A 22,744-nucleotide genomic window follows, 5' to 3' on the forward strand; every position below is an offset into this window, starting at 1 on the left:
ATTCCGGTGCGATGCACAGGTAGATGCACTAGTATTCCAATATTTATCGATAAACATGTGATAAATTTCCAACCTGATATCTTTGAGATTAATGAATGACTCTCATCGGTCATTACTTCGGTTGTTCACAACTTTTTTTGGAAGGAAAAAAAAAAGAAGCTTGGTAAAAAAGCAGCTTGTTCACTAAGAAATTTCACATTTGAGCTTCGTTTCTCTGTTTCCGTCTCCCTTCTTATAAAGTTTTTCCTTTCTTTTTTGGGAGGGAGTGGCGCAGTCGGTGGAGTCGGTGGAAAAGTTTTTTCTATAAATACTGCTTTCTTCCCTCTCCTCTCGTTCACCTTTTGTTAACAATACAAAAACATTCACCTCTCGTTAACAATACAAATGGAGTTAGAACAGATACTGAAATTGATTCTGATCTTGGATGATCTTTATAAGATCACCGTAGCACTGATCGACTCCATCTTTGTCGGTTTCACATTTGCAGCAGCCGTATCGCCGGACAACTCCGTCTTTGATTCCAAATGCCAAGCCACTGTGAAAACAGTGGTAAGTGCAATTCTCTTTGCTGCTGTATCATTCCTTTTTCTCAGTTTTTGCGCCATTGCCTCTAAGTTAATGAGAAGATCCATGACTTATTATTCTGAGATGAACCGGGCTCCCGCCTCTGTTATCTACATACAGCTTAGTTTTATTGTCATTCTGGAATTCTTTTACTTCGGTTTAATCTTTTTATCAGTGTCAATGATCAATATGGTCCAGATTCGTCTGGGATTGATCTTTTGCTCGAATGATCCCCCGCTTCTCATTGTGTTAACTGGTTCTATATTGGTGCTTAGTATCCTCTTTCACTTTGGCGCTTACTTTGTCTATTATATCTCCTAGACTAGAAGAAGTAGGAATTTTTTATTTAAATATGATAAGAAAAGTGATGTAATGCAGATAAATTATAATTTAGAAGTGTGATACTGAGTTAACGGATGTTATTTTAAATTCTGAAACCATATGTTTCTTTCATATTGGAGGGTATTTTAAATTAGTTTTTTCCTGTTATCTGCTAATTGATTCTCTCTCCGTGTTTTTTATTTTTTTAAATACTTGTACCTCGTAGAAATCCTCAAAGAAATGAACATTTAATTGTAAAAAACTTGTCAATACTTAAGCTTACATCATAATGAGTTCTTAATACATGGAAGAATATTTGTGAAATCCATGTGTAAGTGTTGTACAATATTGTAACCTGAGGCAGCAACATATGATTCTCTGATAAGAAATGATTCAGAGACTTGTATTTTTAGATTGTTTACTATCTGAAAGATAACACCAAAAAGGAGAAAAAAAGGAGGAGGGAGATGAGAAACACACCATTGGCAAGAGTGTGGCCGTCCAATGAATATGCAAGTTAGCACTCAGCAATGGAGTATTTAGTTAATAAAGATCATTCTATTGTTAAAAATTTTAAAAATGAAGGAATAATTTACATTACTATAATTTTTTTTATATTTAATAATAAAATTCAGGTTATACAAAATTTGAAACTAAATACTTGGAACTTAAAAGCAATAATAAATTGGCTGAGAATAATATAAGATACATTTAAAAAGAATATAAAATTTTAGTATTTTTTTATTTTTAAGATCTATCTATCATTATAAAATTACGTAAATCAAATTATTATAAAAAATATTTTATGTAATGTAAAAATTAATTGTTATATATATTAGTTAATAATTTTTATTATTTAAATTAACTGAATACTAATTTTATGCTTTTTAGTTTTAATTAACATATATGATATATCTAATGTTTTTTTATTTTTTTTGTGCCATTCCCGTGCGATGCACGGGTAGATGCACTAGTATTCCAATATTTATCGATAAACATGTGATAATTTTCCTACCTGATATCTTTGAAATTAATGAATGACTCTCATCGGTCATTACTTCTGTTGTTCACAACTTTTTTTGGTAGGAAAAAAAATCCGCTTGGTAAAAAAGCAGCTTGTTCACTAAGAAATTCTACATTTGAGCTTCGTTTCTCTGTTTCCGTCTCCTTTCCTATAAAGTTTTTCCTTTCTTTTTTGGGAGGGAGTGGTGCATTCGGTGGAGTCGATGAAAAAGTTTTCTCTATAAATACTGCTTTCTTCCCTCTCCTCTCGTTCACCTCTCGTTAACAATACAAATGGAGTTAGAACAGATACTGAAATTGATTCTAATCTTGGATAATCTTTTTAAGATCACCGTGGCGCTGATCGACTCCATCTTCGTCGGTTTCACATTTGCAGCAGCCGACTCCGTCTTTGATTCCAAATGCCAAGCCACTGTGAAAAAGTGGTAAGTGCAATTTTCTTTGCTGCTTTTTCTCAATTTTTGCGTCATTGCCTCTAAGTCAATGAGAAGATCCTTGACTTACTATTCTGAGATGAACCGGATTTCCGCCTCTGTTATCTACATACAACTTAGTTTTATTGTCATTCTGGGGTTCTTTTACTTTTGTTTAATCTTTTTATCAGTGTCAATGATCAATATGGTCCAGGTTCGTCTGGGATTGATATCCTGCTCAAATGACCCCCCGCTTCTCGTTTTGTTAACCAATTTTATATTGATGCTTAGTATCTTCTTTCACTTTGGCGCTAACTTTGTCTATTATATCTCCTAGACTAGAAGAATTATGGATTTTTTTATTTAAATATGACCAGAAAAGTGGTGTAATGCAGATAAATTATAATTTAGAAGTGTGATACTGAGTTATGGGATGTTATTTTAAATTCTGAAACCATATGTTTCTTTCATATTGGAGGGTATTTTAAATTAGTTTTTTTCCTGTTATCTGCTAATTAATTCTTTCTCCATGTTTTTTATTTTTTTTAAATACTCGTACCTCGTAAAAATCCTCAAAGAAATGAACATTTAATTATAAAAAACTTGTCAATACTTGCTTACATCATAATGAGTTCTTAATACATGGAAGAATATTTATAAAATGCATGTGTAAGTGTTATACAATGTTGTAACCTGAGGCAGCAACATAGACTTATATTTTTGAATTGTTCACTAACTGAAAGATAACACCAAAAAAGAGAAAAAAAGGAGGAGGGAGATGAAAAATACACCATTGTCAAGAGTGTTACCTTAATTTGTGGCCGTACAATGAATATATAAGTTAGCACTCAGCAAAGGAGTATTTAGTTTGAGAATTATATATTTTAACTATGCTATTACATAATAACAGAATGAAATTCTTAAGTTAATAAAAGTTGTAAATTTAATAGTAATTAACCTCTAATTTTTCACTACAAATTTTTACACTTTAGACGATCTTTTTCCTAACATATTTGCAAAGGGAAAGAAACTATGAACACAACGAGACAACAATAAAGACAAAAGAATTCATAACTTGACCATTGAATTCACCTTCAGTTCTGTCAAGAGGGTTACAACACAGAAATTCTCTACCTCCTCAATTTTTTCCCCTCAATAACATTGTCTCTCAAGAAGTTGCAAGTTGCATTTAAATTTGATTTCAGCCTTCATTTCATTGAATGAATTCTTTGCCAGTAAATAGTGGCCAGAAGTAGAGTTACAAAGTAGGCAGAGCTATCATCAAATGACAAATCTGCCCTGAGCCTCTTAACAAAGAGTTACACTTCCTATGGCAACAAGAAACTTAACCCAACAAGCAATCACTACTACTACATCTCGGTGTCTAGAAATAGAGATTAATGTTACAAAATAAAAATTTCATCCTCTAAAAAGACCCGTGGTTAATGCCTCATTGGTATCTGACCAAGTGGGACACAGTGTAACAGTTAAATCTAAAATATTGAGAACTTAGTATGCTAAAGTGCAACCCCCCAAATATTACTCCCCAATGCCCTAAAGAGCATCAGCTTCTGCAGCTGCTGCATGAAGAAGCTCATCCGGAGTCGCTGCCGGATCAAGATCCCAACACTTTTCAGGCAAATTTTCTGCCTCCCCCTTCAGCAACCATGATGGCACTTGGTGCGAAAAGCGCAACATTTCTCTCCTTGGTATCCATCTAATGGCACTTTTATCTGTATTCCTTTGATAAACAGTTTTATATCCGGTCAGCTTGATAAGGGGCGAAACGCAAACACCAAGTTCCTCAGAGTAATCATCCAGCACTTCCACCATTTCATACTGATGCCTCACTTCATCTGGAGTAGATCTGTTCCACTCTGGTGACCAATTTCGATAAACAGCCCAAACATCTCCACTTCTGGGATATAGGCGTACACAACCACCTCGACCAGCCTTCTCCTTACTCAAAAGATGGGAGAAGATGTTAACTTGGTCAACAACATCAGAATTCCATGCCCTGAAATTTCCACAAGATTTGGTAAAACCCGAATCAAGCCAGTTTACCGAGCCAAACTCACTATCAGTTTTGGAACTTAAGTAACTAATGTGAATCTTGAATGGATCAACTGAGATAATCTCACGGATCAGGCAATATAATCGTGGCATTCCATCCTCCTCATCATACAAGGCCCATATTTGCTTTGGCTTGAAGCATTCCTCTGACCTATCTTTATCGAAGTCATGGAAGTCAGAATCTGGGACAGTTATAGCGGCTGGACCAATTTTCTTGCGCTCTACTTGATGCCCAGAAGCACTCAGAACTGTTCTTCTACATGTCTCCCTTTTTACTTGACCATCTTCAGCTTGAGATTTTTCTCTTGCACTGACAGCTGCTGCAGCAGCAATTTCGGAAGCCAACTTCATCTCTTCCAGTTTCTTTCTAATTTCAGTCCTGGCCTTCTCAATCAATAATTTTCTCGCATCAAAAGCTGGTGCCATGGAACACTGCTTGGTTTGAACTTCACTTCCACATGAAACCTTCTGGCCTTGTCCAAGGCTTTCATTGCCATTAGCCAAAATTGATTCAGAAGCACATTTTGACCCCATTTCAACATAGCCATTTTTAAAATTGGCTGCCGCAACTACTTTCCTTTTCTTGTCTGGTCTACTCATCTTAAGATCCTGTTGTTCATTATAAACAAACGACACATCTGAATTTGCGTTGATCGCAGTCTCAGCCACACGATGCATCTTATCAACTGATTTGATTTTTGGTCTTCCCCTCTTCACACTTCCATTGGTTTGATAAACAGAATCAGTAGGTAAGGTTGTTGGTCCATTTTGATTCGCATGTCCAGAAGAGCCCCACTGAAATGAAACATTTGAAACATATTCATACCCATGGCCAGAATGGTATCCTGCGACCCCATTGCCGTTGAAATAGGTCGCTGCAGTGGTTGGGACATACGTAACTCCATCATAGGAATGACTTCCATACCCATTTCCTGGCACATAGGACCAAGGACAATATGGAAATGAACCATTTGCTGGGGCAGCCCCAGTTTCAACAGCAACAAAAGTGCCACGACAGTTCTTACACGAAAGTTTTTTATTCACATACTTGCGCAGATACTCATACTGAACTTTACAAGAGGTGCAAATTGTCCAAAAGGTGTCATGCCTACCATGAGAACTCGGCAAATTGGAACTTTTGCTATAACCTGTAGCATGGGGAGAAGACAAATTTGTCTGAGTAATCCCACCCATCTGTCCATTTCTCTTGAGGTCATATGTACTGCGCAAAGCACTATCTGACAGCCAAGTCCACGCCTCGGAAACAAGCTTAAATGCCCCATCAGCTCCCACACATTTGTTCTTATCAGGATGAAGCAACACAGCCATCTTCTTGTACTGTCTCTTGACAGCCTCTTTATCAGCAGACGGTTTCAATCCAAGAATCGAATAATAATCTAGTTCACCATTGTGTTTAATCTCAGAAGCAATGTAAACCTCAAATGTGGTCACCATTTGAGATATACCCTCCAATCCAGGACATAGTGTCTTAGCTTTTATGGCATAGTTTTTTGCGCCTGCAAAGTCTCTCTGAGCAAATCGCTTCTCAGCAATCTCTATTGCTTTGAGTGCCTCCTCTTTCCCTGCTTCCATCTAGGAATCAAACCACTTCACAGCTGAACTCTCAAACAGAAACTATGACCAACCCAGCATCGTCTCCAATATCATGTATAACCTTGTTTCCATGCCTGACAACAGGTCTGGAATAAACTAAAAAAGTAAGTACACATATACCCTAAATCCAAAACACCAATTCATAAGCATATGAACATAAAGTTTGAAATCAGGTGCACCAAAACGCCCTAATTGTGGGCAGAAACAACCAAAACAACACGGATCATGCTCATTACTTAACTACCTAAACATATAATTTTCAATCCTCCACATAAAATCTATAAAACAATGACGGAAAAATAGAAACCTTACTTTCCCATCTCTTCCCTAAACCTCCCTAGAAACTAAACAGTTACAATTTCAAAAGCCAACAATTCATTTATATCATGAAACCACTCCAAGAGTGACGGAAATGATCCAAAAATACCCATCTTTCAATTAACAACCAAATTCCGCTAAATTTGATATAACCTAAAACTTTTACACATAGATCGAAAATATACAACAAAAGCCCCAAAATTCACATCCGTAACCTATTCCCAAAAAATAAAAAAGCACAATAATTAAAGCTAAAAAGAGAAAGAGCAGAAAGAAAATACTCACTGAGATTGGAACTTATAATGGGGTGTCGAAGAAGATCTAGATCGCCACGTGTACTTGGGAGATCGAGCAAAATTGAGCTGAGCTAAGTGCACTAAAAAACAGGGAAACACAGAACCCGATTATATGGTGTGTGGTTAATAGTAAAGGTGAAGCCTTTGCGATTGAAAAATTCTAAGAGAAGTGCGATTTGAATGGCTACCGGAAGATCCGAAGTGGGTCCGACTCGGCGGTGTTAGTGGCGGCGGTGACGGCGGCGATGAGATATTGAATAGGAGCTTCCGATAAACGCCGATTTCGAAAGCGAAGGTAAAGGGGGAAAAAATGAAAATAAAAATAGGGAAAATTTTTTATAAAATAAAAATGATAATTTTCAGAGCTAGTAAACGCTGTTATTAACATTGTTGGAACATGCTAACTTGCGCCCCAGGTGCGTATCTTTTTCATTAAAATAATAATAATATAAAAATAAGTTTTTTTTTCCTAAATATTATAATTAATTATTATTATTATCATCATATAAAATTATTTTAATATTTACTTTTGGTAGGAGTTAGATGTTAGACAGTATCCTATGGTTGGTGCAATGTTGGATGATGGTTTGGAGAGTTTTCAGTCTGAATGCTCCACAATTTTCATTGATTTTTAGTTTGACTAATTTTTTTTATTATTATTTTTGTAAAATCAAAGAAAATACCTTCTTCATTTCATTAATAGTGTGTGTTATATTTTATTTCGTTTATAATTATGTGATATTTTGATAAAAAAAAATATATTGTGTCTTTATTCTGTTTACACCGAATTAATAATCATTTAATGACAAAAATATATATTTTTGTTGTAAAATAAAAATAAAGGAATATACTCCTTTTAGTGCGAATTATTCAAATTAGCAAGAAAATTCCCAGAAGATAACTCCTGATCACATATTTTTTTGTGTTGTGGACTGATTTCTGATACATGATTCATGTTTTATTTTCATTTTAAATTAAATTTATTGAAAAATAATTAACGAATATTTTATAATATGTAAATTGAGTATTGATATTGATTTTTTTTCCTTTGAAGTTAAGCGAAATTTTGTCAGAGTATCTTTTCATTGTCAATTGTAACACTAATATTTTCTATGAAGTTTAGAGATATTATTACACTTGATATTTTTGGTAATTTTATTTAATATTTATATAACCTTACACTAACCTACTTGAGGTTTAAGTGATATTATATATTCAATTTACTTGTATTTTTTATTAAAAAACAAAATCAATATATAACAAATTAAAAAAGTATTGTTTGTAATATTAGATGATTTGGAGAAAAAGTTATTGTAATTTACCCATAGATATATCAATTATACACGTAATAGTACATTATTTATTTTTTGGATTATATATGATTGTATGAACTTGAAAATGATAAATTGTTGAATGATTCACCTAGCTTATTTTTCAAATGATTACTTTCTAATTTGAAACATAAAACTTTTTAGTTATACAAATTTAAAGTTTTTTTTTACGGCATTCTTGACACTTACTTAAACAGAGGAGCTTACCATTCTATCAAAGTTCTTTTTAACTTGCATTTACAAATTTTTTTTTCTTTTGGTCAAGCATTTACAAATTCTGAATTTTTAATTTCTTTTTAACTTTTGGGCTAGCCACAACCATTTAAGTCATTTATTGGGCTAACGCTAAGGGCCCAAATATATTTGCTAGTTTCAGCTAAATATTAATTGTTATGTACCTAAAATAAAAATCTTTTTTTTTTACCAAAAAGAACTGTAGTGGTTGTATTCACCAACCTCAGTGTATAGTTCACATTTTCGGAATTTCCCTCTAAAAAGTAACATCTGAAGTTTAAATTTTATGATAAAATTTTGTTCAAGCTAGCTTAAGCCTAACTTTTATCTGCTTTTATCATAATCATCATTCTCAAAAGCTTAAACATTTAGATATATAATAAAACCTAACTTAATTAGCCTCACACACACCCCTTTTAAATATGCTACTTGCTTTCATTACTGTTGCTGAAAAATATGTCTCCTACCTTTTTTTGTATGAACATATGCCTATACTATACTACTAGCTAGGCTACTAGCTACCTAGTTAGCCATAGTTTATTTGGACATTTTCTCTTCTTATGATACTATAGTAGGATTTCTCTTAATAGTGTAAGTGATGGGGCCTTGCTTCATTTGCTTATTCCAAAAATAAAGATCAACAAAATAATATATCGCCGAATGAAAGCAAAGAATATTCCAAATGACATTGAGATTTTAAGCCTTTGTATATATTACTTTACAAACCATTTCTTAATTATTAATTACCAAATTAGAACTATTCTTGTAGCTATTGGTCAGTTAAATTCTTTTAGCCCGGTAGTATCCTATGATTATAATCTCAACTGTGTGTTATTTTAATTTGTAAGGGATAATTTTTTTATAAAAAAAATTAAGAGTAAGAGTCAAACCCAAAACCTTTAGATGAAGATGAAAAAATTACGCAATTTGAGCTATAGTTTATTGATATTTGTAAGGGATATCATTAAAATGCTTCTAAACAGAATACTTAGATTAAAAGTTTCATCAAATGTATATATCATAGCGTATCTATCATAGTGTAAAATTTTGACTAGTTAGGTGCAAACTTTTTTAGGTTCGAATGACAGAGATTTGCGCTCCATTTTATGTCCTCACCACTGCTAATAAGTTCTATAAAATGTGTTTAAAAATATAATTTCTATAAAAATAACAGAAAGGCAAATGCTATATGTGAGAAGAAGAAGAAGAAATAATGAGCCTATCACATCCAAGTTGACCAAAAATAGTGGTAAAAAAAAAAGTTTAGTTTGTTTTTCACTTTTTCTACTATTTACAGTACTACTTGTTGAACTGAAGCTCATGCTATAGAGTTTCTTGTTTTTTTTTCTAATTAACAAGGCCTTAAGCCAAGAATGTAAACAATATCTGACTATACTTGCATAATTGCATAGTACTAATTAAGTAGAAACATTTTCTGTCCAAACAAAAGAGAAAAAAAGAATAAAGGAAAGAGAAAAAAAGTACTAATAAAGCATTGTTATTTTGAAGCTTGTATTGATTAGTAATAATAGTAATTTTATATATAAAAGAAAAAGAATAAATAAATAAAATAGCCGGCACATTGATACAGATAGAGCAGCTTCTTGTAACTTTATTTAAATTAAAAAGATAATAATAATAATAATAATAATAAAGGAAGAGAAATCAGACGTTGATGGGGTTACAGAGGAACATGAGGGACGATGCGGACGCGTCGCTGGGGATGATTCCTCCTGCAGCGTTGTTGTTACCGTGAAGCCTCTCATAACTGTCAATGCAGAACAGCGAGAGCGAGAGCTGAACCACCACAGCCACCGGAACCTCCTCCCGCCTCCACCTAACTCGCCTCCGATCCGACTCAGACTCAGCACCGAGTCGACTCAGTACAGGCCTCACGCACACCATGTATAGCCTCTTGTAGCCTCCGAGCGCCAACACTACCGATTTCACCGACGCTGCTGGTGGACCTGACACGTGGCGGAAGCAGAGGTGCTCCCATAAGGAGTCGTCGTTTCTGGCCAGGCTGCACCATAGACGGCACACGCAGGCCGCCACTCCCAGCGACGCTCCGTCCAGTCGTTTAAGTATTTCCCTTAGAATGTCGATGTTGTCGTTTATGAAGAACCGCTGCCGTTTCTCTTGCTTCATTTCTTCACGGTGGTTGAGAGAGAAAGGGATTTGAGGTTTGAAGGGTTTAAGAGGGAAGAAGAATAATGTGTGAAACTGAAATCTGAAATAACATACCTCTGCTAACTACTAACCTAAAATGTGGGGTTTACCTCCAACTTTTAAACCAATTTCCAATATTCACACCCAAATTTTACAACACATTATTTTTTATTCAAAATATTTTACATAATTGTGCTGTTACGTCCGTTTTTTAGGTGATTATTCACGTGATTAATATAAAAAATAATTATTTTTACTAATGTATCATTATGTAATTAGATATATGTATAAACTAATATATACATTTGCAAAAGTCTTTCAATTTGTGTGTAAATTTTGCATATTAAAAGTTTAATTAGTCTAAATTAAATTCTTAATAAGAAATGGTTAACCTTAGTTTAGCTTCTAGAATTTCTGTTTATAAAAATATATAGAAACTTAATTTTATGATGAAAAGTTAGGTGCAGTTGACTTTATGTGAAGTTGATAGCTGAGAGCCGTTAAATAAAAATTTAATCAAATCAGTCAAATCATTTAACGACTCTCAATTATCAATTTCACATAAGATCGTAAAATCAACTGTACCTGAGTTTTCACCTAATTTTATATTATGTTGAGTAATTCTCTAAAGCCTAAACCCACAAGAAAAGAAAGAGAGTCAAAAAGTTATTTTTTAAAAGAAGTTGTGTGTACAGGGTTAATTGTATCTTGTGAGTTGCGAGAAATATTTGACTTGTGTGAGGAAAAAGAAAGGGTTATACGTACAGGCACAGTATATTATGACATTGAATATAGTTGTTTGTTAGGTTGGTTTGTTGTTATAGTTGGATTTGTATGTGTAATGTGTGCATGAAGAGAGAGAAATATAGTGAGAGTATCGAGGGATTAGAGGAAGTGGCCAAAAGAATGGTCCAAAGCAAAATACTGGAACCAATGCCTATGGCTTTATTACTCTTGTTTCTTTTCTAATATAGGGTTTGTTTCAGGGTATGTAATATATATTACTAGATTTCCTCTTTCTTTGTTTCTTTCCTTGTTTGCATTATTATTTTTTATTTATTGCTGCAAATTAGAAACAACAAAAGAATAGATAGAGAACCGTTGTATGTGAGACATATAAATATCACGGAGGAAGGAAGAAATTAAAAAGGATTTCTTATCTTTGAATTGATGAAGATCTTAATTTTTTGCATTGCAATGACTAGTCACTAGTCATCCATGCAGACATGTGTGTATATGTATCTTTTTGTAAGATTTTTATTTGGACCACTTCATACTTCATAATGCATTTAATAAAACTCTTATTTATTTGGTTTTCTGTCAAGAAATAAATAAGGTACAAAAGTTACTATATCTTGAAAAGCCTGAAAATTCACGTGTAATTATTTTCATGTAAAATTAATAATTAAAAATCAGATCATAATTTAGTTAAATCTATTAAATCATCTAACCGTTTTTAAATATTAACTTTAAAATATAACACTAATGATTATATCTTTAAAACTCCATAAACTTCTATTGTACACATTATATAAATATTTCATTGATTTCTCATACTTTCCCATATTATATATGCACTAATTTTTAAGGTTGATGATATTTATAGTTTAGGGATGTAAATTATTGATTTTAGCATAAGGTTCGTACGCTACATGCATAAACAAAAATAAGCCTACATGGCAAGAAGGTTGACCCTCTAAATTTATAATTATACTTTATCATATCTTTCTATGTTTCGGCTTAGTTTCTTCTACCAACGGTCCAAGTAAAACTTTGGATTCTATATATATATGCACAGGTTTTAAAATTGTTTTCTTATATATTAAAGTTTTAGTTTGACTCATATATGTGCTACCTTGGAATGATCGAGTTCAATAATAAATCATGTATGTTCTCTACGATAATAAAGTTCCTATCTAATAATATCATCATTAGTCTTCATAGTTCTCTCCAATTTTTCATTCTTAGGAAATAAAAATGCTTGCTCAGATTTATCATTGTATTCTATCTATATCGCTAATATGTCATTTCTGTCATAAAACAATAGAAACAATTAATCATTGTTTGATCGGTTATTTTATAATCAAAAAAATATGATCTTAAAATTATTTTTGTGATTGTCTTTTCTCTCAAAATTCTAACAATTTTAGAATATAATAGACTACATCAACGGAGATGTTTAACCCGTTGAAAAATGCTGATTGTAATTTTCAAACTATTGAAAAACTTGCAATCAGTTAATTTTTGAAAGTTCTACTTTAATTTCGTCTGCCACTCTAACAAATTCTGTCAAAATGCTCTGTGAAATTCAAAGAACTCTCAATTTAGATTGTCATCTCCATAAAACAATCTTTTAATTTTATTCAATTTGATTTATTATTCTTTTTTTTTAATTTTTCTTCGTTTTTCGACCATATACTGTTTGATGAATATCTTTCATATATTATTTTAAAAATCTTCACTTTTTATTATGTTGGTTCTACTTTTAAATTTTTTTATATTTCATTTTTTAATAATTAATAAAATATAACCTACCATCTTAACAAAATGAAATATAATCGAGTCAAAGACTTTTTGACATAACAAAATATAAATATTAGAGAGAGCTTGTGCATCTAAATTAATTCAATATGTCTTAAATATGTAAGGTTAGATACAAAAGATATATTGAAATATATATATATATAGCACGTAGTAATTTGTGAATTGTTATATATCTTTAATTTCTTTAATGCATGCAATAATACTTATTACCTTTGGTTAAAGACAATAAAATGTGTTTTGCATTGATTAAATTTTTCTTCTAATCTTTTTAGTAATTATGCACCAAACATTGCATTTCAGAAACAAAGAGAATACAACGTGGCTACTAGAATTATATATACCATAATTAGTTTAATTTTTGGGTTCACCAAGAATCGAACTCTTGACCTTTCGGATCTAGCGCTTTAATACCATGTCATAATACCACTCATCCCAAAAGCTTCAGCTGATAGGAAAATGTAACACTAATAATTATATCTCTAATACTCTATAAACCTCCATTGTACACATTGTATAAATATCTTATTGTCTCCTCATACTTTCCCATATATTAATTATACACTTTTTTTGGTAAATGGAAAAGAAAAGAGCGAGGATGCATAATGTATGCTATTCACCGAAATAGTATCTGATTTAGTTTTCTTTTTTTTGGTTAGGCAAACCAAAAGTAAAGTCGCATTATATATACATATATACAAAAATATTATTTATACATTAAAATTATTTATTAAAATTAATTACTTTATATTTTTATACAAATACATATATATTTTAACTCATTTTTAATATATATTTTATATTTTAATATTTATTCTACACTAATAGTTAATGTTAGTGTATATCTAACATAGTTTATATATATATATATATATATATATGTGTGTGTGTTAATTTGAATACTAACAAAGAAAAATAGAAAAAAATAGTGAAATAATAACCTTAATTAATACCATAATTAGTCAATTACTATTGAAGTGCCTCTAAAATTAATTTTCTCACACATCAAAATTTTTAAGGAGTAGAGTTATTAGGTATAAGTGATTTTTAATTAAAGTTCAATTAGTAAATCAATTTTTTTTTCAATCAATATCATTCTATATTTTTTAAAACGATTCTTTTATCTTAATTATAAATCTTAAATTTTAAATTTTAAATTTTAAAAACTCTAAGTTCTAAATCTTAAATGCTAAATAATATATCCTAACAGTAAAATCTTTAAAAAATAGAGGATTAAAAAAATAATTTCATAATAAAAAATTGGCTAATGTTAGCTATAATTAAAAGTTGGTTTTATACTTACTTTTTTAATTAAATTAAGGATTAAAATACAAAACTTGTTAAGTGTTAAAATAAGAATAAGAAGAAGAGTAGACTTCCATCATCAAAAAAAAAATAAAATAGTAGGCTTGTGGCACACAACATATATACACTTGTTCATTTAATTTAATTTAAATAGTATTAAATAGTTTTTTTTTTTAAGAGTAGTTAACTTTTCTCTTTCAACAATATTGAAAGTTCATGTTTTTAATATTATTGCAATATATTTCTACTTATTAATAATCTAACACTATTATTGATAAAAAAAATGATTGACATTTGATTTAAATATATTTATATGTTTGTGTGGAATTAAGCTAAGGAGTATGTAGATTGTTGAGCCCACTGTGCAATAGAGAGAGGGTGTCATAAGGGGTTGTTTTTATTAGGTTGGACTTGTTCGTTGGACACACTTGTTGGGAGAAACACTATTTCCTAATTCTTGTTCCTAGCAACTCGATAAGTGCAAAACAACAAAGACATATACATATACATAAATAAATAAATAAATAACTTATAAAGTTGGGAACCATAGAAAATTAATTAAAACTAATAAGTAACTCACCATTGATTTTCATTCATTTTCTACATTTATTCTTTCTCCACCAACAACTATGCTTTGTACTTTGTTGTTGTAAAGTTGCGCCCACATATAGTAATTGGTCAACTAGCTAGCTATCTAGCTATGCTACTATGTTTATAACAGCTTCTACCATTGTCATCGCCATTATTTATTCGTCAACGAATTCAATGTGTTCAATAATGGAAAGAGACCCAATCATCCTTAGCTTACTCCATTATTACTGCTCTCATCGATCATCATGCATGCCTTCAAATGATTATTTCATCTTCTTTTCACTTTGCTTCTTCACATTGCATTGGTTACTTCCTTTTTGCTTTTTAATTTTTTATATATTATATATAGGTTTATGTATCTTAGATCAAACTCTTATTGATAAGAAAGGTCAAAAAGTATAGTTTTAGTAAATGTGTTGTAACAATTTCACTATAATTTGGAGACGGTGGAAACTCAGGTGCAATTAGCTTCATGTGAAGTTAATAGTTAAGAATCGTTAGATGAAAATTTAGTTAAATCAGTCAAATCATCTAACGGTTTTCAGCTATCAACTTCACGTGAAGTCGACTGCACCCGAGTTTTCACCTTTGGAGATATACGAATAATTAGTAGTTTTATTTAAAGGTCTACACGATTTGTTGTTGGATAATAAGTTATTATATTTATAAGGCAGAATTCGAACTCCCGATACATGTTTAAGCGAACAACTCAAGTTGGTTACTTAAATGAGCAGTTTTTTGTTTTGTTCACGGTATTTTCTAGTTTAACAAGTCAATGACTAATTTGTTAGAAATTTGAGCTTCATTTAAAGGTCTACACGGTTTATCGCTGACCATTGGGTTGCTACATACACAAAGTAAGATTTAAATCCTTGACACTTATTTAAGCGAATGAGTGAGTTGACAATTCGGCCAATCCATTATTAGTTATACTACTATACTTAATAGTAAAAATGGTAAAATGTAATTGGTGGGACAAAAAAGGGATAGGATTTGATGGAAGAAATTTCAACGAGACATCAAATTTAGTAATCACAAACACTCATAATATATAATATTTGTTTAATGTAGAAAACGTCTATAGCTAGAGAATGAAATCTGCCCAATTAATTAGCGCAAGTAAGTTGTGATAAATAATAATCCCTAAACAACATCCATAGAACAAACAAACAAGCAAGTAAAAGGTAAACAGAAAACAAAGACATGAAAGCAAACAATGAAAGACAGCCATAAGGGTTCTAAATCAAACGCTATATATAGGATAGAACCTGACATTTTTCTATTAACTACTCTCTTAGCTACAAGTGAATAACCATGGAATCTCTCATCCATCCCTTATATATTTTGAAAGCAACAAAATTAAAAATAAAATAAAATTAATAGCTATTAATTAGCTTATTAATTATAACGTGTATGCGTGTGTATGTTTTTAATTTTTAATTTAATGGTAATTTAACCTTAGCTTATGTCTTTGCTTTTTTGCATGGGATTGAGGAGTTTTATTTGTTGATGGATTATTCCTTGTTTCATGGGGAAGAAACTTCTCCCAATCAGGACGCTAAATTCCTAACTTGTATACGTTATAAGATTTTTGGCTGACAAAGGCATCTTTGGATAGTGATATATGAATCAATATAAACAAATAACTATGTGGCTCGTAGCATGCAAACAAGTATGAACAACCAGCAACCCCCCCAGAAGAAGTTACTATCCAAAAGTAAACTTTGTAATCGCCACCAAATTAATTAATTATCTTGTAACATTTTATCGGGCTTATAATTTTCACCGGAACGGATAAACACCAATATTTTCGTAGCTTCTAATATTAGGAACGTAATTTAGGATATACTCTCTTTTCCTGCCTTGTGTGGGGCCTTCAATTCAGATGTTCCAAAAGTATTTATTTAAACATTCTTTTTAGTATTTTTTAATATTTTTTGGTGGATGTAATTATGCAATTAACAATAAATGTACCTTTTTTTATATAATTTCATTAATAATAAAATTTAATTATTATGAAAAAATATATGATACTAATATATTATCTATCAATTTATTACCAACTTATTACTAACAATAATTAATATCAAAGACACCTCTATTAAAAGACACATATATAAAGAGACATATTCACGAGATATATCTACAAAGTCATTTTTAATAGATACCGTCATAAAAAAATTAATTTTATTAGACACATCCATAAAAATACTTTTATTAAATACAACTATAAATAAAAATTGGTAAAAATTAGTAGAATCCTTATTTATTACGTAACGGAATTGAATTATTATTGATATGTCCTTTTATGTTTTCACAAGTTTATTTATTATTAACAAATAAATTGTTTTTTTTAAATAAACAAAAAAAAAGAGTGCTACCACTAACTTCACTTATGACTTATGAATAACTTTTAAAAAACTAATGTACAATTTATTATCATTATTATTATTATTATTATTATTATTTTGGAAAACAAAAAAAAAACTAATAATGTATGAATAATATTATTTTCACTGTAAAATTTGTGTGTATCATCATCATCATATGGCCAATTTGGACAGATGCACGTGACTTGATAGACTACGTACTCTTCTTGTTTCAGAGATTCCTCCTACCCAAGGAAGTGACAATTTCTCATCTATTTTCATTTTTAATATTCTTTTCAGTTATTCTTTAAAATAAAATTTGTGTGTTAAGGTATTTCTAGTTTCTACTTGAGATCAATTCCATAACGTCCATATATAATTCAGTTTCGATATTTTGGGAGTAGTGACCTGTTCAAATTTTATCTTCCTCCACGTTATTGAATCAACTTTAGTTCATTTCATATCCTATAACATAATTTGAATGTTGATTGTCCTAACTTTTTAAGAAGTTTCAATTTCTATAATAAAAACAAAAAACCTTTTTCGTTTACTATGTCCATCTTAAGATAAAAGGTGTAATTATTTTATTACACATTTATTTGCTGGTATAAAATGACATAGTTACATAATTTTTTAATACAATATACTAACTATGATATTTTTTTATTTTAATATGAAATAAAAGTTTTAGATTTAACAAATAATAACCACAATATAATTTAATTTCATTTTTACTGGATCTCAGAATTATAGATAAAGTAGCACTACACAAGCACACATGTGTCCTTATCTGTTTGGGCCAGAGGAAAGAGGCCCACATTTTTTATTGGGCGAAAAAGCAACGGGAATTTTGGACCATGAAGAATGATGGGTTGACCTTTTGGCCCATTACGTAACAAAAAAAATTAACAATTTAAAAAAAAAGTAAAAATAAAAAATAACAGAATTTGTTACTTATCAGAGTTTGCAGTCACATGTCTCTGATTTTTTCTAATTATAGTATCGTGGCCATTTCCATTTTCCACAAACGGTTAATTCGGAAAATAAAACCCAGCTGAAACCGAAAACTGAAACTGAACCTGGGGGTTTTTACGTCTTTTCACCTTCATTTCAATGGAGCTTGGTGGTTGTTCTTCTTCTTCGTCTTCTTCAAGCTTGTGTCTGCAACAATTAACAGCACTATTACGCACCGAAATACGTTCTTGTTGTGTTTCCACTCGTGACTGGAGCATCAGCAGCAAGAAGAGAGCAACAACACTTTCTTCCATTTCCACGCGAACATTTTCAGTGTCGTATCGTAAATTCGTCGATTTCGCTTTGGATGAAACCACAAGCCACACTCACTTGTTCTCTTCTCCTCTACAGGTTCCACTTTTTAATTTTTTTGGATTAGGTCAATTATATAATATAATTTAATTTAACTGTAAACTATTATATCATTTAATTATGTGTTTTAGTCACATCCTGTGCCGTTATGCTACCTATATACAGCGACAACTTTTTACTTTGATTATTAGTTAGTGCCTTAATTAATTTGTTTTACTATAGCTAGCTATTTAACTACTAAACCACTAAATATTATTATAAGCTTGTGTGCTATTGAGCTTTTCATTCATAATTGTTGCTACTATTGTTTAAAATTTAGTTTAATTATGGCTACTAATTTGAGCTGAAATTGTGTTATTGTGTTTTATACCTTCGATGACACTTTCCTGTGCTGTTAACTAGGAAAAGTATAATTCTCTGGAGCCGAAGGATGGTAAAGGAGAGATTAGTATCCAATCATTCGAAGCTGCCGAGATTCGGCTTCTACGGAGTTTGATCATTGAGACAGAAACAATGCAGGTATCTTTTCAAAATTTCTTCTAAGCATCATATCTAATTTGATATATGATTGGTTTTACACTTTCAATATTTTAAATGCTATGTCTCTGCATATTTCCTCCAATATTAGTATTCTTTTTTTCCTCCTTAGTCATATTACAGCTATTTTGATGTACCAACTACGCCACTGGGGGAAATAAGTAGCAGAAGATTACTTATAATTATATAATAAAATAAAATTGAGAAGTCATTACTGAAGTATTCTGAAATCTTTCTTCATATTCGATGATCTTGGAGGTAGGTTAAAGTTTTACTATATGCTTAGTGCTTCATTTTTATGCAGGTTCTGGATTTCACTGTCTTTCCAAGAGCAGAATATGATGTCCCCATATTTTGTGCTAACTTTTTCACCACCGCTAGAACAAATATTGTCGTCCTGTAAGTTGGCATCTTCTTCCATATCTATTGCAATATGCTTCTGGGAAATGTATCAATGATGCTCTCTATCTTGACAATCTGATAAAATTTTCTCAACTCTCAACTATTCCCTTTATATTTTCAAACACCGAGGAGTGAGGATAACATACTATGTATAAATTTGTAATGTGGATCACTAATTGTTGTCCAAAGCAAAAAAAAAAAAAAAAAAAAAAAAAGTATTGGAACACAAGTTCTAACAATGCAGCATTGCTTTTATGGTTACAGGGACCTTAACCCTTTGCATGATGTCATCAATCAACGTCACTACAAGGAGAAGTACTTTAAAAGCTTAATTCCTCTTGGCCTTAAATATGCAGAGGTAACTGCAAATAATTTAGTGGAAAATTCACGAAACGATTCTTGCTAAAAGTATCTTCAACATAGGAACACTTAACCATTCAACTGTTTAACAGCTTTTTCCATGGGGAGGGAAGCTCACAAGTGAATCTATAAAGTTCTTTTCACCAATTGTCATTTGGACAAAGTTCAATTCAAGCGCAGAAAAATATGAAATTCTATATTCTGCATTCAAGGATTATTACAAGGTAATCCCAGCAGCATGGTACATTAATAAATCATGTTTTGCTAAGGGTAATCTCAGTAGGCTTTCTAATTCTTGACCTTTGAATATTATTCTTGCAGGTATGGTTGGAGTTGGTAAGCAAAGCCGTTAAAGAGACTGATGAATCCCAGATTTCTCGGAATCTCGAAGCTCAACATAGATATCTGGTGTGGAGAGCAGAAAAGGTAGTTTGCCTATTTTGTTTCTGACTTTTTAAGTGACTGGTGATTTTCCATAAGAATATAAATGGATGTCATAGTTATGATGGTTTATGATTTCAATAATTCAGAGAGAAGTCATTTTCCAGTTTCCCACCTATGAAATAGAATTACACAATTTTGACAAACATTATGGTCTTGCTTGTATATGATGGGAACATCCACTGTCTTTCAAGCAATAAAATGGATGCTTTTGAGATCAAGTTTTGAACTGTTACACACTCAGCAACCAACCTAACAAGAACTTGTGTTTTAGTATCGTCCATGTCTAATTCTTATTACCTAAAAAATTTGGTGAGTAGGATCCTGGGCAGGGTGTTTTGAAGAAACTGATTGGGGAAACACTTGCAAAGGTAGACCAAATTTGAGGTTAGTCTTATTCTGTTACATCCTAGTGCTACGGATCCTTAATTCCTGTTTTATCCCATAGGATTTGCTAAGAGGCTTTCTCTTTAATGGAGTTGACGTACTAGGCAGCAAAACATTCAACGATTATTTTCCGCACTACTGCTCGAAGGATGGTGATCTGAATAATAAAGGCAGCATTATTGGGAAGTCTTTTGAAAATCGCCCATGGGACGAGAGAGGAGAATTCCTTGGTAATATCTTTTGAACCAAGTTTCGTCCTATTGCTGCTTTCTTTCAGTCTCTTATTAGACTCTTTTGTTATTTTTGCTCCATTGGCATCATTGGAGTATTTTAGGTGAAGGAATTATACCATAGGGAAGCCTTTCGTAATCGTTCCTAGGAAAAAAAATACAAAGACATTGAGATAGTAGAGACGAGGAAGAAACTAGAGGCAGTGATCGAGGTGACGCAAGCCAAAAAACTCGGGTTGCGACTGCAATTTTTGTCAACAGTTAACACCCTAAATCAGTTGCTGTCTTGCTGATTGGTTAAATCAGCTATCACTCGCTTGTAATTTCTTTTCTTCTTGCTATGTTTTTATGTGTATATTATGGGCTAAAATCAAAATTAAGCACCCTTGTAGTCTAGGAAATTGTAATGTAGACACTGAAATTTTGATTTATCTGCTGCTCTACATATATTTACAAATATAACACTTGATTCGTGTAATCTCTCCTTGTTTTTAGTCCTGGAACACAATCTAATTTCAGCTGAACACACCCCACACTGGTGCAAATAATTTGAGTTATTTGATTTGAAATTTTGAATGCTACCTACAAAATCTGTTCCTGTCATAATTTAGAAACGTGCTTGGTATGTTCATATTTTTGTACGTGGAACAATATGGGCTCTACTATTTTATTTTGGGCTGTTCTGTGCAATTGGATATATACATGTAAAATATAATAGAGGGCTTGATTATAAATATCCTCGGGCCTATGAAAAACAGTGTTCTCTTAGTTTATAAACAGAAAACAACATCATTTCTTTTTAAGTTTTCAATATTCTGAAAGAATTAAAATTTTCTATTTCATGTCTTTTAACTAGCGTCCATAAATGAATCCAAAATAAAATGAACCTCATTCGCTGTATTGAGTAAATAAATTTAACCTTTAAATCTTTTAACAAACCTTTTTTCTTCAAAAAGAGTCTAAAGGATGGATGATAATCATGATATAATAAGATGATCGATTATAAGGCAGTAAAAAAGAGTCTAAAAGACTACAAAAGGATGAAGAACGGGTTCTACACTTCTACTTGTTGACTTATGTAAAAATCAATATCTTTTTTATAAAAATAAAAGGCAATATATATAACAGCAAGTACATGCCAGGCTTAGGTAATCAAATTAAAACCTTTTTCCTTTGACCCATTTTTCTTTTCTATGACTTTGCTATCGTCTTTCTCTCTCACTCTCTCTCTCCTCATATGCTTGGCAGTGTGCTGTACAGCAATACGAAATGAAATCTGTGAGTCTGTTCTGATTGTGAATGTTGATATAAGATTGTACCTGCTGTACCTCACTCTTCATCATAGAATGAATAATATAAACAATTTAGGTGGCTGCCTGTGGCATATTTTTCCCTACAACTTGTCCAATACCTTCTATTGAAAATAATTAAAAAAAAATATTTTTTCACGTTAATATTTCAAACTATTTATATAGATTATTGATTAAAGTTTATTCACCAAAAAACAAATTTAGTAGCTGGAAAAAATAATATTTCTGTTTTATCTACGAACAATCGTGAAGTTTGATTCTCTATGTAGCTATAAGCTATGCATCTCACTTAGAATTAGGTATGAAATATGTCTATATTTTACAGGTCCAAATAAGAACGTTGAAAGTATCGTAATCTAAATATGAGTTTATATTCTTCCTCAAACAAAAATTTCTTCTGAAGTTATTCGAATTTTTGTATTTTTTTTCTAATATTTTTTTAAATAACACGAATTAAATTTTAAATTTTTCGATCATATAAGTTTTAATATGATATCATAAAATTATTTTTTTAAAAAATAAATTAATAAAAAATACATAAATAATTATATTTCTAATACATATTGTATTTAGTTTATTAATTTATTAA

The 22,744-nt window shown here is 31.3% G+C and overlaps 3 protein-coding genes across 4 annotated transcripts; 1 reads left to right on the forward strand and 2 right to left on the reverse strand.

Moving 5' to 3' along the window:
• Nucleotides 1-3,374: 3,374 nt before the first annotated feature.
• LOC130941051 (uncharacterized) lies at nucleotides 3,375-7,009 on the reverse strand. Its single transcript, XM_057869417.1, has 3 exons — nucleotides 6,811-7,009; nucleotides 6,612-6,702; nucleotides 3,375-6,094 (listed from the first exon to the last, which is right to left on the reverse strand). Exon 3 carries the CDS (start codon nucleotides 5,985-5,987, stop codon nucleotides 3,876-3,878), a length of 2,112 nt encoding a protein of 703 aa, XP_057725400.1. The 5' UTR covers nucleotides 5,988-6,094; nucleotides 6,612-6,702; nucleotides 6,811-7,009; the 3' UTR covers nucleotides 3,375-3,875.
• Nucleotides 7,010-9,705: 2,696 nt separating this feature from the next.
• On the reverse strand, nucleotides 9,706-10,462 carry LOC130942128 (F-box protein SNE-like). The gene has a single exon (XM_057870825.1). It carries the CDS (start codon nucleotides 10,333-10,335, stop codon nucleotides 9,853-9,855), a length of 483 nt encoding a protein of 160 aa, XP_057726808.1. The 5' UTR covers nucleotides 10,336-10,462; the 3' UTR covers nucleotides 9,706-9,852.
• A 7,693-nt stretch (nucleotides 10,463-18,155) lies between these two features.
• On the forward strand, nucleotides 18,156-21,382 carry LOC130941654 (phytochromobilin:ferredoxin oxidoreductase, chloroplastic). Of its 2 annotated transcripts, none has more exons than XR_009070687.1 (9): nucleotides 18,156-18,527; nucleotides 18,891-19,007; nucleotides 19,330-19,424; nucleotides 19,692-19,785; nucleotides 19,880-20,011; nucleotides 20,109-20,213; nucleotides 20,549-20,615; nucleotides 20,720-20,845; nucleotides 20,950-21,382. XR_009070687.1 is itself a non-coding variant. In XM_057870213.1 (9 exons), the coding sequence occupies exons 1-9, from the start codon at nucleotides 18,276-18,278 to the stop codon at nucleotides 20,967-20,969; spliced, it is 1,035 nt and encodes a 344-aa protein (XP_057726196.1). In that variant the 5' UTR covers nucleotides 18,157-18,275; the 3' UTR covers nucleotides 20,970-21,382. The 2 variants fall into 2 exon arrangements, 1 of the variants encoding a protein (XP_057726196.1); XM_057870213.1 differs by having other exon boundaries at nucleotides 18,157-18,527; nucleotides 20,549-20,599; nucleotides 20,677-20,845.
• The last annotated feature ends 1,362 nt before the right edge of the window (nucleotides 21,383-22,744 follow it).

The sequence above is a fragment of the Arachis stenosperma genome, chromosome 7, assembly GCF_014773155.1.
Source record: "Arachis stenosperma cultivar V10309 chromosome 7, arast.V10309.gnm1.PFL2, whole genome shotgun sequence".
NCBI classification, from domain to species: Eukaryota; Viridiplantae; Streptophyta; class Magnoliopsida; order Fabales; family Fabaceae; genus Arachis; species Arachis stenosperma.

Coding starts and splice junctions, on each gene's coding strand:
- LOC130941051 (XM_057869417.1), bottom strand. CDS start 5,987: ATGGAAGCAGGGAAAGAGGAGGCACTCAAAGCAATAGAGATTGCTGAG.
- LOC130942128 (XM_057870825.1), bottom strand. CDS start 10,335: ATGAAGCAAGAGAAACGGCAGCGGTTCTTCATAAACGACAACATCGAC.
- LOC130941654 (XM_057870213.1), top strand. CDS start 18,276: ATGGAGCTTGGTGGTTGTTCTTCTTCTTCGTCTTCTTCAAGCTTGTGT. Junction 18,528..18,890: donor TGTTCTCTTCTCCTCTACAG/GTTCCACTTTTT, acceptor GCTGTTAACTAG/GAAAAGTATAATTCTCTGGA. Junction 19,008..19,329: donor TTGAGACAGAAACAATGCAG/GTATCTTTTCAA, acceptor ATTTTTATGCAG/GTTCTGGATTTCACTGTCTT.